The sequence below is a fragment of the Neovison vison genome, chromosome 13 (assembly GCF_020171115.1).
Source record: "Neovison vison isolate M4711 chromosome 13, ASM_NN_V1, whole genome shotgun sequence".
Classification (NCBI taxonomy): Eukaryota; Metazoa; Chordata; class Mammalia; order Carnivora; family Mustelidae; genus Neogale; species Neogale vison.
The window spans coordinates 78,064,314-78,082,146 of NC_058103.1; the positions used below are offsets into that span (position 1 = coordinate 78,064,314).

General features: G+C 38.1%; 1 protein-coding gene across 4 annotated transcripts in view; it reads left to right on the forward strand.

Moving 5' to 3' along the window:
• Nucleotides 1-17,833, forward strand: part of ATP8B4 (ATPase phospholipid transporting 8B4 (putative)) — a 278,437-nt gene that overhangs the window by 88,193 nt on the left and 172,411 nt on the right. For all 4 annotated transcript variants that reach the window (XM_044230132.1, XM_044230130.1, XM_044230133.1 and 1 more), the window contains exons 4-6: nt 4,782-4,895; nt 7,908-8,006; nt 12,498-12,559. In XM_044230132.1, coding sequence (XP_044086067.1) covers nt 4,782-4,895; nt 7,908-8,006; nt 12,498-12,559 — 275 coding nt within the window. The remainder of the gene's footprint in view (nt 1-4,781; nt 4,896-7,907; nt 8,007-12,497; nt 12,560-17,833) is intronic.

The following is a 17,833-nucleotide window of genomic DNA, read 5'->3' on the forward strand; positions in this document are numbered from 1 at the left end:
GGATATTGTGAGGATAAAATGAGCTGTGAACTGTAAAGCTCTTAGAATAGTACACATGGGAAGAGTTTGATAAATATCAGTTGCCATTATATTATTATTATTATTCATTGTCAACCTTTCTGTCACCGCCTGTTCCAAGCCACCCATCATCTGTTACCTGGACTAATTAAAAAACCTTCTCATTGGTCTTTTCTCATCTGTTTTGTGTCATTTCCAACTTGTTCTCCACCCTGTAGCTAGGGTAATCTTCTGAAGTTAGAATCTCAACAAGTTGTTTCTTTGCTTATAACTTTTCAGTAATTCCCTCTTCACTTAGGTTTTTAGTCTTTATGATAAAGTCCAAAATTCTTAGTGGATTCCAAGAATCTAGCCTCAGTCTGTGCTGACCTCTTGTACAGCCTCATGGCCCCTTTTGTAAACTCCCAAGTGAGCCATCTTCTGCCTACCTTGGCACATTTGTATTAATATATTTTAGAGGAGCAATGCTTTCTTCTCATCCTGATGTTGTCTTCCTGATGGAGGGATCTCTACTGGGGTGACACTTCTCTTACCACCCCTTTACTTAACTTTGTAGTGAAGTTATTTGTTTTGATGGGTCAGTCTTGGAGGGATATCTGGGCCTCACCAGCTCCGCTCTGCCCTCTTCCTCTTGGAAGCAAGCTCTCTCTAGGGAACGCGTATTCTCTCATGCTCCTCTAGGGGTAGACCCCTTTCACACTGCATGGGAGGTTCCCCCTGCTCCAGAATGGCCTATGGCCGTGTGGTTAATCTACCACATTGTGGGACAGGTCAACTGGTCCACCTGGCTAACAAATGAAAGCCATGACTTCCAGCCTGATTTCCTTTAGCACTAAAGGTGCTGTAGGGATTCTCCAGGTGTACTCCTTTCTCCGTGTTCTCCTTTTCCTTCTCCTCTTCCTCAATTCTTTTGAATTGGGGTGTTTCTAGTGGTTCATGGTGGAAAAGTCATGTTGAAGGGATAGAGGTGAAGATCTTCTGTGCTGTATTATGGAATGAACTGTACTAAAATTTGCCTGTAAGCCAATAGGTGGTTCAGTGAAATGACAGAATATTTAAGGTGTTACCTATACTCACATCCTTGGATAAGGCGGTAGAAATAGAAACACTGTTTCCTTTCAATTAAAAAAGACAGGTAAATGGCACTCCAGGAGGGGGAGCCCTCGTTCTTTGTTCCCAGGCATAGCTATGAGGGTTTGCATCATCTGTGACCAAGTAACAACAGAGTCAGAACATCACAATCATTTTATATGTTAAGTTAAATAGGAGAAAATCGTCACAGACCTGTGACTATTATCACTTTGTCCTGCTCAATTGTCTTTTCACCTATGTGGGATTCAGTTTTGTAGGAGAGTTTCTTTATAATTCCAGTCATGGTTTTGAGCTTCCCAGCAGATGTTCCATCTGTCCTTTTACAAGGTACAGGCTTAACTCATTTTAGTTTCAACTTAGGAGAAAATATAAAACAGGAATATGTGATTTTTTTCTTAGTTAACTGCTTTTTCTCCTTAGCTTTCCTCCTCCCTACTATTTTCTCCAATCCCTTCATCAGAAATATGCTTAAGTGGGTAGGAGAAGAATCCATGAAACAAGATGGGATAGGGAGGGAGACAAATCATAAGTGACTCTTAATCTCACGAAACAAACTGTGGGTTGCTGGGGGGAGGGGGGTTGGGAGAAGGGGGGTAGGGTTATGGACATTGGGGAGGGTATGTGCTTTTGGGTAAATTGGAAGTGGAGGTGAACCATGAGAGACTATGGACTCTGAAAAACAATCTGAGGGGTTTGAAGTGGCGGGGGGGTGGGAGGTTGGGGTACCAGGTAGTGGGTATTATAGAGGGCACAGCTTGCATGGAGCACTGGGTGTGGTGAAAAAATAATGAATACTGTTTTTCTGAAAATAAATAAATTGGAAAAAAATAATGATATAAATACCTTTCACTAAAAAAATAAAATAAAATAAAATAAAGTGCTTAGTTAAGTAAAAAAAAAAAAAAGAAAGAAATATGTTTCATCATTGACAGTTCTCATAGCCTCCCTTTCAGCCCAGACCTTGAGTAGATAACTCACTGCAAAATATTCCTCATCAACTTACAGAACAGTTTTAAGTACATTACTATGTATCAGACCAGCAAAGCTGGGAAATTTTTCTCGACACCTCTCTTACTGTGCCACAGCTTGTTGTATGGAGCTGGACACAATGATTCCTGGTAAATGTTTAAAATAGCTATTTAAGGGGCACTTGGGTGGCTCAGTCAGTTAAGTGACTGATCCTTGATTTTGGCTCAGGTCATGATTGCGGGCTTGTGAGACGGAGCCCTATGTCAGGCTCTGTGCTGGGTATGGAGTCTACTGGAGATTCTTCTCCCTCTTCCTCTTTACTTTCCCCAATCCCTGACCACCATTGCTCATGCTTTCTCTGTCTCTTAAAAAAAAAAAAAAAAGGCTATTTTAGTAGGTGCTCATTTTCTTTAATAACAGTAACAATGATTGCTGGAAGCGTAATTTCACTTAAACTAAGTCACACCGACTAACCTCAGTTTTAATATATAAGTGGGTGGAAAATCTCTGGGCATATTGATTCAGAATTTCAGAGAGACTTATCACCCCAGATTTTGCTATCTTTGTAGATAAGATGGAGTTAAGTCTCGTGGGAGTATAGTTAGGTGCATTTATAAATGGTTAAATTCAACCAAACATGTTTTGTATAAACGACTGAAAAGATGTTAATCTCTGCAGAGGTCTCTAGTAGTTTGCCAATGAACATCTCCTACCAGTTCAAAATGCTTATGCCCATGGGGATAGTGGGGAGGGGTAAAGAGGGAGAGAGAATCTTAAGCAGGGTCTATGCCCAGTATGGAGCCCCACACGGGGCTCAGTCTCATAACCCTGAGATCATGACCTGACAGGAAATTAAGAGCCAGATGCTCCACTGACTCAGCTCCCTGGGGGCCCCTGCTTGCATCTCTTAATAGCCACCTTAGATTCCATTCGATGTGTAGTTAGGGTCAGCATATTCGAGTCTCAGCACAGTCTTCGTAGTTTCAGCCTTTTGCTGGAAAATCAGCTTAGTCTGCCCACCATAGCTACTCTGCTTCCTGTCATAACATTGTTTCCTGGGACATAAAGAGAATCTGTCTTTCCTATACTGTGTCACTTTGTAGGGTTGGTACTTACCACACTTCTTGCAGGAAGTCCAGTGGTTTTAGAAATGTTCTCCATGGGGGGCACCTGGGCTCAGTGGGTTAAAGCCACTGCCTTTGGCTCAGGTCATGATCCCAGGGTCCTGGGATCGAGCCCTGCATTGGGCTCTCCACTTAGTGGGGAGCCTGCTTCCTCCTTTCTCTGCCTGCCTCTCTGCCTACTTGTGATCTGTCAAATAAATAAATAAAATCTTAAAAAAAAAAAAAAGAAATGTTCACCATGTTCAGCACTAAAGATGCTTTGTGAATTCTCCAGATGTACTCCTTTCTCCTTGTTCTTTTCCTCCTTCCTTCTCTCCAAAAGTACCATCAACATAGAAAGCTATTTTTTTAATTAAAAAAAATTTTTTTTTTGGTCTTTAGTCATATACTTTGTAATGTATTAGTCTACAGCTTTGGAAGAATATATAAAAGGCACATGTTTGAAAGTTTTTGATGGCAGAAAATATTGAATAATTTAAGATGGTATATTCAAAATTATTTTTTTCAATAGATTGGTACAGTAGAAATATATGAAAGACCTTGTACATCAGTATTTTAAAAAAGCAACCTATAAGTATTTAGGAAGGGGAGACCTGATTTGATAGTGATTTATGAAGAGATGATCTAGAGATTTTAGTTCATCCAAATTCCATGAATAAACAGTGAGATACAGTTGCCAAAATGCTGATGAAATTTTAAGGTATGTTAATACAATAGTCCAGAACATAGAACATCAAAGTCTCTACCGTACGTGGGTTGGTTGACTCAGATCTGCAATATGTGTATGGTTCTGTGCAGCATGTTTTAAGAGAGATACAGAGAGATTGGGATAAATCTAAAAGAAATGGATCAGGAAGAGATTTCTGTTAAGTAAGTCATGGAATGGCTGAGGGGTTTGAGAATGCCTGGATCAGAGTCGAGATTTTGGGAAGTCCTGTGAGTGGTCTTCAAATATTTGAAGATTTCCAACATATGAAGGGCTTCGACTTGGTGTAGGTGACCATGGGGATGGAAATTGGCACATGGTAAAAGGTTACAGGGAAGCAGATTTGGGTTTCTCATAATAGACCTTTCCAGCAATTCCAAATCTGAAATAGAAATAGGCTGGTTTGTGAGGTGGTCAGTTTTCCATCACAGAAGACTTTCAAAGACAAGCCTAGGATCCCCTTGTCAGAGCTATCTAAAGGGTAGGAAGGTGGACCAGATAATCCCTGAAGTTTCTTCCAACCTCACAGTCACAGCATAAACTCAGTGTCTGCATATAGTAGGTGTTCAAGCAATATTTGCCAAATTTATGAATGCATAAGAGTAAAACATCTCAGGGGCAGGTATTGTACTTGATACATTTTTAAGTCATGGATGATTTTATGGCATTGGCCAGTAATTTCACCTATATCAGGAGAGTGTCATCTTTGGGAAAAATGAAGACCTTGAGCCAAGAGAACTTAACATTTTCTACATAATTGGTTTATCTGTCTTGTTCTGGCATAATTCATGTTTAGCCTTGTAAGTTTTAGAGATGTTCTGATAATGAGCAATACTTTGCCCCAATCTAATATGATGGTATTTCTTTTTCAGGATAATCGTATCCACACATCCAAATACAACATTCTTACCTTCTTGCCAATTAATTTATTTGAACAGTTCCAAAGAGTGGCAAATGCCTATTTCCTTTTCCTTCTGATTTTACAGGTAATGTTTAGATTGTTCCTCTTCATCATCTGTTTGTTAAAAGTATTTATATAACTTGAAAAAGTATGCTAATTCACTCAGCTGGGTGTTCTTGATTAGATAAAACCATTCTTATCAGATTTTGACTGTTATTTTTGCTGTTTCTTTTCACAAATGTGGGAGGGCTAGTAATGGGTAAAAACTAGTACATTCATCATTTTAAACACTGAGGTCATTTTAGAATGCAGCTATGCACTTTATCTGAACCAAACCAGAGCCTAATAATTACTGTCCATAGCCTCCCTCCTTTCTTTATCTCCTTCTCACATCAACAGTGTGGGTGTTGCCAGAGTTGAGGTAGTCTAGCTGAGTGGTAGTTAGTGGAACCTAATTGGGCAAATTTCATTTGTTTCTAAGAACAATGACATCTTTTCTATGTATAACAAATGATGTATGCTCTATCTTCACTGTAGAGTGACCTTTTTTAATGGTTTTTGGTGGTTAATTGGTAGTTAATAAACTTCCTTTTTCTCCCATCTGACTAAAATATGAGCTTAAATGAAATTTCAGCTTTTACTGATATTTTAGGGAATAAAATGCATAAATCAATGAATATACATAAACAGTTCATGAGAGCTGGCTATTTACCCAATATTTATTTTATAGTAATTTAATCAGACCAAAATGGTACATTGAAAATGCGCAGGGCACTGTGTTAATTTTAGAGGGTTAAAAAGATGGGTTAGATGTGAACAGTCCAGATTAATAAATATTTGTATTAAGAAGCTTTTGGATAAGGAAGATGTGGTCCATATACACTATGGAGTATTATGCCTCCATCAGAAAGGACGAATATCCAACTTTTGTAGCAACATGGACGGGACTGGAAGAGATTATGCTGAGTGAAATCAGTCAAGCAGAGAGAGTCAATTATCATATGGTTTCACTCATTTGTGGAGCATAACCAATAGCATGGAGGACAAGGGGCGTTAGAGAGTAGTAGGGAATTTGGGTAAATTGGAAGGGGAGGTGAACCATGAGAGACTATGGACTCTGAAAAACAGTCTGAGGGGTTTGAAGTGGCGGGGGGGGTGGGAGGTTGGGGTACCAGGTGGTGGGTATTATAGAGGGCACAGCTTGCATGGAGCACTGGGTGTGGTGAAAAAATAATGAATACTGTTTTTCTGAAAATAAATAAATTGGGAAAAAAAAAAAAAAAGAAGCTTTTGGTTGTAAGTGGCAGAAACCTAAATTTATCAAAGCAAAAAGGAAATATATTTAGGATTATATCATTTCATATATGACTGGATTAATGGGCAAACTGTTTCGATAGGATGTGACTTCTCTTTCCTCCATGTTGGCCTTACTTGGGCAGGTCCAATCTACCTGCTGGCCCCTGAAAGCTTTAGACCTTTATTCTCCTGCTTCATCTCCAACATTAAAGAGAGAGAGATAGAGGGATTAAAAAAAAAAAAGAGAGAATGAGTCTTTTTTTTTTTTGGTTGTTCCAGCAAGTCTTGTGATTAGCTTTCACTGGACCATGCTGAGTTACATCCCTGTTCATTAACTAATCATGGTGGCTCAAGAATTTGTAACAGTAGGTGTCTTGACCTAGATCACAGGCCAAAGTGTGGAGCCAGAATGGAACGAGTCTGCCAACATTGTATGTACTGACAGTAGAAGAGATGAGATAATTTCCCAAGGTATACGCGAGAAGAAATGGATGCTAAACAGGCACAACAAAACAAAACAACAACAACAAAAACTCCGCAGTTGATGTATACCTTACAATTTATTGAAAAGACTTTGGAATCCAAGATCTCTTTCCTTCTTCCCCTTATGAATTTGCTTTTTGTTTCTTTATATAACTCTTTACATCATTCCAGAATTTTGAGCTCATTTCTTTAATGGCTTTCTTATGTATAGTCAAAGGCTCTTGTTCACAGAATTTTATATCTGGAAGGAGACTTTGGGATGGTTTGGTGCAGGCTCCTTTCTTCTGTTTATTAGGAAATGAGACCCAAAAAAGGATAAGTAATGTATAAAACTTTTACCACGAGTCAGTGATAGAACTAGGACTAGAATCCAGCTTTTCTGCCACTCAGGCCAATGTTTTTTATTGGTACCTCAGAGGCTTTTAAGTTGATTTTTTTTTTAATTTTATGGAAACTATTGTATAAGATCGATTTAGTTTAGAGCTGTTTTTGATGGTGCCTGATCTCCACGTACTGACCACATCCACCCCACTCTTTCCTACCTGATGGCTCTTGAAGCAGCTCCGTATCAAACCCCATTTGAAAACCACCTTTCTAAGAGAGTCTATCAACTCTCATTTTGTCTCATGTGGGTGGTTTAGAGTCAAATAGATCTAAGTTTCAAATTTTAGCAGTGTGTGTTCTTGACACACAGGGTGTGTCAAGCATGGTGATCTCTCAGGTACTTATTTACAAAATGGGAAAATGATATCTAGGGCTGCAGCATTTCCCGACTCTAGGGCACTATTCACAATGTATTCTATGTTGTGCACTGGGGGTGCTATTTACATGGAATACAAATCCTTTGGGTGTGTGCAAAAGAGATCTGGTACAGAATTTAACTCAATGAACTTTCTCAGGGTCAAGTGATATAAAATATGGGAAGTACTTGGCACACTCTTTGGCATAAAGTATATACTCAAAGAAACTCTCTTTTAGAATTGGTGAGAAGTTAGTAAAATTGTTAAAAGTTGAGATGAGAAGCAGAGAAAAGACAAGTGACATATGTCCTGGGAAAAGATTATGTGAAAGATTTCAAGAAGCTTACTTCTCAAGTTGGTATAAAAATTTTATTTTTTGTTAAGTAGCCTAAAAATTGGCTCAATGATACTTCTGTGTGTCTTATAAGTGAATGCAAATACTTAGTTACTGAAAGTTATTCTGTATTTGTATAAATAACTGAATATAATCCCATTACTTTCTGTGAGTCTTATGACAAAATTTGGAAGATATATTTCCCAACTTAAAAGCCCTAAACTATTTGAAATGTTTGTTTTAGCTGATTCCAGAAATCTCCTCCTTGACTTGGTTTACCACCATTGTGCCTTTAGTCCTGGTGATAACTATGACAGCTGTCAAAGATGCCACAGATGACTACGTGAGTATTTGCTTTTGAGCATTTTTGAGGTCTCAATTTCAATTGTGAACTCTCAAAGACAAAAAATTGGGATCCATTTGCAATTTTTGAATGGAGCTCTTTTGATCAGTACTAAATAAAACTCTTTTCGTATTTCTTTAGTGACTAATACAGATGTCATAGAACCAGAGCCTGTTTATGATAAAAGCAAGAGGGCTTGAATAATTAGACTTACTCCCTCATTTTACAGATGAAGAAACCAAGGACTCTAAAGAACTAGTGATTTGCTAATGATTATACAATCAATTAATGGTAAGACCAGAATTAGAACACAAACTTGCTTCTACCCAGTGAAGTATTATTTATCCTATATAATATGTCTTTCTCTAAGCTTTAGGAATTGGTAGATGTTAGGTACTCTCACATCCTATGCTCATTATAGCATGAGTTGAAAATCAAATCACTTCAGAAGTCAGGCAATTAATGTAAACAAGTGAAGTCTAAAACAGTAGAGAATTTTGAAGTCTGCATAAGCCAAGGGAGGTCATTAAAACACAAAGCTTTAAAACATGGTCTTGTACAAACCAAATATTCTAAATGTAGAAAGTTTATATCTCACCCTGGGTGCCCTAGTCTCAATATAGGTGTCTGTATCCCAATGACTTATGTATTTATATTCCTAGCCTAGGCTTCTCCTGTGAACTCATACCTATATTTCCTATTGTCCATTTTTAACTTATCTATGTCTTTAAAGTGGGTGCCTTGTAGATGGCATATAACTAGGTAATGATTTTTTATACAGCCTGAAAATCTTTTTAAATAAATTTTATTTATTTGACAGACAGCAAGAGAGGGGACACAAGCAGGGGGAGTGGGAGAGAGAGAAGCAGGCACCCCATGGAGCAGGGGGATGTGGGGCTCCATCCCAGGACTCTGAGATCATGGGGTGAGCCAAAGGCAGATGCTTAATGACTGAGCCACCCAGGCAACTCTGAATGTTTAACCCATTTACATTTAATGTGAATATCATTATGATTAGGTTTAAATCTATCATCTGTTTCTGCTTTCTTTATGTCTCATTGGTTCTTTGTTCCATTTTTCTTCTTTTAGACTGAGTATTTTTGTGAATCCTTCTTATCTTTATTACTGGCTTTGTAGAACAGTAGTGGTTCTGGGTTTTAACTTATAGTCTACTTGAATTGGTTTGGCTTTGGAACACTGGCCTTTATGCAGACCCCTCTGTGCTAAGCTATATGGGAGATGCAAAAATAAAATATACACAGAATCTGAAATATAAGCTTAAAATCCAGCAAGAGAAGATGAGACATGGACATGAATAACAATAATGTGATGTAAAAAATTCATGAGTCATAATTAAAAAACAACATTCTTTGTGGGAAGAAGATGCCATTCAAAGACTAGTTGGTAGTGGAGGTGGAGTGTGTGAAGGAGAATTAGGGAAGGCTTCAGGGAGATTGTGGGAACTCCACCCTACTGAGAGGGTTGAGTATGGGAAAGTGAGATAGGGAGATTTGTACTTATCAAGTTGGTTCATATGATCCTTTTTCATAGTTTTTTTATGTACAAGTTTTTGATAAATCAACAATTTGATGTGACTCATTTGAAAATTATCCATGTATATAATGTATTTGTCTTTGTATACCATGTTTCTGTAGGACAGATAAGATATGACTCTCTTCATTTTTAATGAAGTGCCTCATGTATTTCATGGTTCATATTGTGACTATAACCTTTGAGGCAGGATTTTTTAACACATAGGACCTGTTCATACTAATGAATCATGTCACTTAAAAGTGGTAATTTTGGAATTTATTCATTCCTGTGAGGTTGCCATTGTTCAAAGTACATTGGAACTCTTCATACAGAATTGCCTTCATGATCAGTTTACAAGGTACAGAAGAAAGCCAATCTTGTAATTTTGTGTTCACCCAGCTTTGGAAACAAATGCCATTTCTCAGCCCCTAAAAACACATTTACCTTACCTGCTTTCTAAGAGAAGATTTTGCATATTTCCAAGCATAACACATCCCTTCATGTCTTTTCTAAGGGTAAATAGCTCCATCTTCAAAAAATAAGGTGACATTTCAAAGAATGCTCTGAGTAGTTCTAGGAGACACAATTTTAATAACGACTTCCGTAAGGATAACTTTGGAGTAAATGTGTGTCTTTTCCACAATATCTGATCTTTCAGGGAAATAGTATTTATTTATATGCTTGAGTTTCTACATATTGGCTTTAAATGTCTTATTTGATATAGTCATGCGTAATGGTAGAGCAAAATGGTAGAGTAGAAAGAACATGGACTTGGAAGAAAGACACTTTATCCTGCTATGTTCTAACACTATTATATGAGTAAAACCACTTCTCTGAATCCTTTCTTGTCTGTATCTTGTGGCTAATGACACCAGAACTGTTGGAAGGAGAAAATGAGATGCTGTGTGTAAAGCACTTTGCACAAGCCTGTCTCATAATGGGTATACAATCAGTGCTAGTCCTCTGCTCCCTTCTAAGGAGGGAGTTCCTCTGCTGTTCCTCTCTATGCTTTCATATCTGTTTTTAGAGTAGAAATTGTCAAGAAGAGTCAGCCTGGGCATGAGACAACCATTTCTAGTCCTACCAGATTATGTTTCAATACCAAGACTTCTTGGCAAAATCTGAACTGAAGTGAGAGTGGCTTATTTTGAGGTCCAGAGAATAGGCAGCTCAGCTTTCAGGGGATGAACTAATCGGTCCTTTTCTATGATTCCCAGCTAGTCAATTTTGGGGTTTATTTCCAGGTTAGATAGAGATGCAACTAAATACTAAATCTCCTTTTGTCTCTACTGTGGTTAATTCTTGAATATGCTTTTTTTTCCCCTGATAATATGTATGGGTTCAATAACCAGATATATTTATCAGTCAGGGTCTTGGCAGGAAAGAGATGTCACCCTGAAATGAGTTAGGTTGGAGAAAGATTAATAACAAAGGTACTATTTACAAAAGGGCAAAAGAAAAGTTGTCAAAGAAAAGCACATAGTTTAGCAACATGGAGGGCAACACTACTTTTCTGTCTGAAGGGGCAATGGGAGGAAGCAATTACCTGTATCTGACTTCTAATGACAGCTGGTGCTGCCTTCAAGCTAACTTAGCTTGAAGGAAGCCAGGGGGCAGGGAGATACTCCATTTCACTCTCCTCTGGTTATTCTCATCTTCTGCCAGAACAGCCTATTGGTCAAATCAAACCAGGAGCCAGAGGGTAAGGACATTATAGATTAGCTTCCCATAACAAGGCAGAGTGGAGAAGATGGAGTGTGGATATAGAGGAACAAACACAGACAAAATAATAATTCTGTTGTTCTATTGGGAAGGAGAAATTTGCTTGCCAAGGATGGGCTGAGTTAATTTAGTTCTGTATTGATATTATAAATGTTTTCATGTTAGAAAATGCTAAGTATTATATTTTTCCTAATAATATCCACTGACTTATACCTGGCCATCAGGGTAATTACATACACTAGGCATAGCATTGTAGAGAGACTGGGATAGGTTTGGGAAGGAAATTGAATAAGAGAAGGACTGGTTGAAACATTTTACATATTGTGATATAACATTTTGAATTTTTTAAATGAAAATGCACTAATTTTGATGGTAGTCTTATTTGAATGGCTGTTAATTTATGAGTTTAATAGAGTGCTCATAATACTTGGGTTCTTCTAAGCAGTCTATGATGTTTACATTACTGGAATGTACAATAAGAAATGGTATCACTTGGGCATAAAAAAACAAATCCATACCAAATGTGGTTCGGTATTTCAATTTGAGTTTTATTTTAAGTACTCAGTGTTTCATAAGGTTACTGTTAACAATTAGAATTTCTGGAGAATAAAAATATATGTTATTACAAGTAGCTTAGTGGTTTCAAAGAAATCCATGAAAAAGAATGACTGACGTTTCAATGAAGTATTGAGCACATATGTGAGAGAAATGGAAGGCTCCTTTCCTTGTTGAAAATCTCAAAATGTATAGTTTTCTCTGGAACTGTGTGGCAGAGTAAAGAGCATATTGTCGTCTTAGAAGCATTTAAAAATGTCTGAAAAACAGTCTGAGGGGTTTGAAGTGGCGGGGGGGTGGGAGGTTGGGGTACCAGGTGGTGGGTATTATAGAGGGCACGGCTTGCATGGAGCACTGGGTGTGGTGAAAAAATAATGAATAATGTTTTTCTGAAAATAAATAAATTGGAAAAAAAATGTACCAACCAAAAAAAAAAATGTATGGGAATTAGAAGAGCATGTGGCTAGACTTGTTCCATTGGTTACCCCCAAGGTTTGTGAGAAGGGTATTGATTCAGATTTAGAACACATGGAGCTGGGTTCCAGGTAAGCATAAACTTTCCCAATTTTGGATTGATGGTGATATTGTCTGAACAGATGATCTCAAAGTATTTTTAGTGCTCCTATTTGTGCTGATAAAGTATGATTAAATATGTTTTTTCACAAACATTTTGACTTTCAGTTTCGCCATAAGAGTGATAACCAAGTGAATAATCGGCTATCTGAGGTGCTCATCGACAGCAAGTAAGAAATAAATTCTTTGGGTTATTTTTAAGATTTCTAGGACCACAAAACTAGTCTTAACATTTGGTGGTTTTCTCTTTTAATTAAGTACATGTTACTTTTCCCTTTCAATTTGTTAACAATTACAACGTAAGTCAATTTTATCTTCATTTCTTGCTTGTGCTGCTCATTCAACTTCCAATCCCTATGAAGTTTTGTGGAACACAGACCCATAACTATCACTTCATTTTTAGATCTACTACTACTTAAAATTGGCACTTATGCTATGTCTTGTATATAGACGACATCTCATAAGTATTAACTTATTTAATTAGTAAATTTCTGGGAAATATTGATAAGAGACTTTGACACATTACTGTATCAAGTGATAGTGATAAGAATCTTGCATTTATTTGATAGTTGAATTTAGAATGAATTATCCACCATAACACAGATTTTCATTACTTTTAAATTGATAAATATTTATGAGAATGATTCTTGAATTTGAAATTCTTTAAAACATGTCTTTACACACTAATAATAATTAATAATTATATATATAAATTATATATATATAAACACAATAAAAGTTAGCAAAAGTAAATTTCAAAACTTTGTTCCATTGTTTCTTACTCTTTGTCCCTTTTCTGCTAATAATAACATGACAAAGTAAACTTAAAGTATACTTCATTCTGGCAGTCAATCACATTTGCTGATGATTTTGAATCATTTGGATACTATGAAGAATACAGTTTTTAAAGGGAATATCATAAAATGAATTAATCATATGGGATGGGAAATTTCAAGAAATGATAAAGATATCAAGAGGGATTAGGTATAATCAGACAGTAATTGGTAGGATTGAAGTAATTAGTCTCTTTCTGTAACTAAAATGTTGACTGATTGCTAATAACATAATGAATACATACAGTTTTTCTGCATTTGCTTGTTTTAGAAAATAGCATTAAATGCATAATGAAGTAAAATGATCATACTTTGAAATTATAGTGGTAAAGACAGAGCCTCTGAAAGTGTGATTCTTGTGTGACATGGATAAGCCATAAAGATGCCTGGAACCATGTAGTTCATTTCCAGTGTTAGCAGGTTTTTAATTGTTGCCACTGTAGTATGGTGTTTAAAAGCATGAGTTTTGTGCTCAGAGGGACTTTGAGGATGAGTTTAGTCTTGACCCTAAATAATTCTGTAGTCTAGAGCAAGTTTCTAAGAGGTGGTGAATCTTTGTAAGCTAATGTGGTGTGTGGCTTTGAGCTGTGCTCTTGCGTATCTGGACTTTCTCAAGTCTTATGGCTCTGTGTATTAGATATGCCATTAATATGATATGACTAATTCCCCAAGGAACATTTGATAATAAATCTTATTCCTTTCAAGTATCATCTCATACAAAGTATGTTTAAAATATGTACAGTTACATAATGGACTTGAAGTAATGGCCCTAGCATATCTTTTTTTTTCTTTTTTCTTTTTGTTTTTTATTTATTTTCAGCATAACAGTATTCATTATTTTTGCACCACACCCAGTGCTCTATGCAATCCGTGCCCTCTATAATACCCACCACCTGGTACTATGTCCCTCAAATTACCAGTTAAATCTTGTGATGATACCTGGACACTGATAGATATTGGGGCCTCTACTTGGAGGCCATGTTATTAACCTAGGCACTTATATATTCAGAAATTTGTTGATTATATGCCTTCCACACATGTTATAATTATCGTTAGAAGCAGTATTAGTGTTACTTTCTCGTGGTTTCATTTAGCTTTCCATTGAGTCCTTATGAAGCAGCACCTCTTTGTAATTCAGTATGGTATAATGCTTTGAGAGGTATTGTTGCTGCTCTATAAAGTTTAAAGGGAGAAACTCGTATCATTGAGTATGAAACGTTCTTTAGGATTCAGTAGGAAATCAGGCAAGATTTTTGTTTTTTTAAGATTACCCATTACTGTGAGCTCCTCTAGGACAGGGGTCATCTCTTGAACACATCTGTGTCCCTTGAGCCTAGCATGATGTTTATTTCCTTTTCGAACTGAGCAGTAACAACTTCTGAAAGAACAATCTTCCAGAGGAGCTTGATGTGTCTAATTTTGCTGAGTTCCATCATTGGCCAATTACAGTGGCTGGGGTGGTGGTGTTTGTACAGTGTACTCAGGCTATGGAGACTGGCTTTCTACTTTTTAGATTTCGAAAAATTGGAGCGATCAGCTGGGCTCAGATCTGAGATAATCCCAGGGAGCTTGGGGTCTCCCTTGGAGGTGATGGTTGCAGAGGATACTGTTGGGGTTCTGCCTAGATCTCCACTGTCTTCTATGCTCATCTCCAGCTTCTCTGTGCATTGCTCCTAAGTGCTTGCATCTGTTGTATTCTTCAAGCAGTGCCCTTGAGTTACAGGAGCCAAAGTCTGATGGGTATAAGAGTATAGAAGAGCAGTGCCCCTGCCTCAGTTGAGCAAGCTCTGAGGTTAGTTTGTACTCTTAAGCACTCCTTGAGATCAGACAGAGGATGGGACTTTGTCTGCAGTCACACCCTGTGTGGCTTTTTCCCTCTCTTGCCAGTTTCTCCTGGAAGTACATCCCTAATGAATCATTTGCACATGAATCCTTATCTCAGGATCTGTTTCTAGGGAACCTGATGTGAAACAGCAGTTAACATGTAGTAGATCCTATTGCAATGCTAATGGAAAATATTAGGAAATGGTTTTGGGTCTATCCTTGGCACCTGTGGGTCCTGATCCAGGAATGACATAAGATGCCTGGAGTGCACAAGAGAAGCCCAGGTGTTGCCAGAGGTGAGTGTCATAGTAGGGTGGGTACAGCCAGGTACCTGTGGCCTCCTTTGGCAGGAGTCTTGGACTTGGGAGGCATCCTCATTCTCATGGTCGACATATTTGAGGGGAAGGAGGTGGGATGAAGGCACCGTCAGGAAATCTGGCTCAGTGTCAGTGATCACTGTTTGACTTTGAGCTGTTAATTTTCCTTCTAGGCTGTAGTTCTCTCTTCTGCTGTGCTCAGAAGTGAGGAAGGTGGGCAGCTACATTCAGATTCAATACATATTTATTGCGCAACTACCATGTGGGAGCTCTAGGGCTTCTCCATTTAACTTTCATTAAAAAAACAACAACAACAACAAAAACCCAAGGTGTGGGTAATAGTGCTCCATTCTAGAGATGAAGAGATTAAGGTCCTGAAAGGGAGTGACTTTTTCAAGGTCCCATGGAAGTAAGAGCCTAAATTGGAATTCTTCCCATTCATAAGTGATGTGTAAGTGTGGACTACACTATTTATTTTGTATTTGAAGGGCTCTGTATACAATTGTAGGAATATAAACATAATTACATAATATAGATGTAGTTTATCTGTAAGTAATATATATTTGTATTATACACATTACTCATCTATGTTCTTAGCATTGTGTAAGCTGTAATGCTAAGCACTGTAAACCTAAGTCACAAAACAAGAGCGATAAAACCCTTCCTTTTATAACCTTTTCAGTTTTTTTTTTGTTTTGTTACTCATTTTCCTTTCAGATTAGCACCAGTCTTCTGTATTTGAAATCTGTTATGTGAAAGTGCTAAAGAGATCCATGTTGTATTAGCCTTTAACAAAATGTACTGGCTTTAGTTTTAAAACTAAGTAGAGGTGGCATGATTCTGTATTGTAGAAATTAATGGGACTGCTGAATAGGAAGTGCACATTTTTGTACCAGGCTATGAGATGCAGTAGCCCCCCATTTCCCTGCACTTGAGCTTTCCGTGGCTTCAGTTACCTGTGCTTAACTGTGGTCTGGAAGCAGGTGATCCCCCTTCTGACATATCATCAGAAGGTCAGTAGCAGCCTAATGCTACATCACAGGGCCTATGGCATTTACTTCACTTCCTCTCATCATATAGGCATTGTATCATCTCACCCCATCACAAGAAGAAGGGTGGGTTCAATAGGATATTTTGAGAGAGAGAGAGAGAAACTGCCACTTCCAGTCGGCGACGGGAGAAGAATTAGGCACAAACAAATCAGCCGCAAGAGACCGCGAGCAGGGGACAACAGTCGAAAAGGACTGATGCCACGAGCTACTCCACAGTCTCACTTTTACTGGATAGAAAACAGTAGCCAACAGAAGGATCGGTGAAGGTCAAACGTTAGTCACGTCTTGCAGGCAAGCAAGGAGGAGGATAAAGTTTATAGTTAAACAAGCACATTCAAAGGATTCCGCTAACTAACAACGAGCGGTTCTGGGAAGAGAAGAGAGCAATAATGGAAAAGGGAAGCAGGCGGTTTTCGTTCCGCCCTGCAGGGGCCGGGCGTTCCCGGCTGCCCGGCTTCGGTGAAGGGGCGGCCTTCTACCCTGAGCGAGCCGGGCATCCCCAGCTGCCCAGCTTCACGGTCGTACATCGTCCTTCTCCCCACAGACCTGTTGCCAGTATATGTATTTCTTAAGGCCATATCTAAATGTGCTTGGTAACTAATAAAATCCTCCAGGGGTTACAGTTTAAGTAACAAATTGTTCCGAGGGGCAGCAGCAAGAGACCATGTTCATGTCACTTTTATTAAGCGCATTGTTATAATTGTTCTATTTTATTAGTTATTGTTATTAGTCTCTTACTGTGCCTAATTTATAAATTAAACTATATTGTATATAGGTATGTATAGGAAAAAACATAGTAGAGAGTTTGGTACTCTCTCTGGTTTTAGGCATCCACTGGGGGTCTCGGAATGTGTCCCTTGCAGAGAAAGGGGGACTACTCTACCATTTGCTAATGGCAGTGTGAACACCAGTAGCTCTCTCAGTGTTTCTTGAGAGGGTGTCTCAAGTTGTGCTAACATTCTTGACCAGACTGAGAGCAACTGGGCAGGTGAGGGGCAATGCGAGGGTTTGTGATCGTCCCTTCAGAGGTCATCTAATCTGGCGCCCTTCAACCTGGACTGCACGTTGTATCAGAGCCCCAGAGAAACCCCAGCTTAATTAGATGAGGGTCTTGGAGTTGAGATCCCAGTGTTTTTTAAGTTTCCAAGGTGATTTTATGCACGTAGAGTTGAGAACTCCTAACTGAAGCCATCCCTATGTCCATATATGTATCTTTATTTCTATATTTCTTGAACTTTAAAAGATATCCAAGGAAGGGAATTACATTAGTTTTTAAAATGGTAAATATCCTTACATGGAAATTATTTCTATGTAAATATAGAAAGCAAGCAATGTTATGCTCCTTGGTTAAATTTATTCCTAGGTATTTTATTATTTGGGTAGAATTATAAATGGGACAGTTTTCTTAATTTATCTTT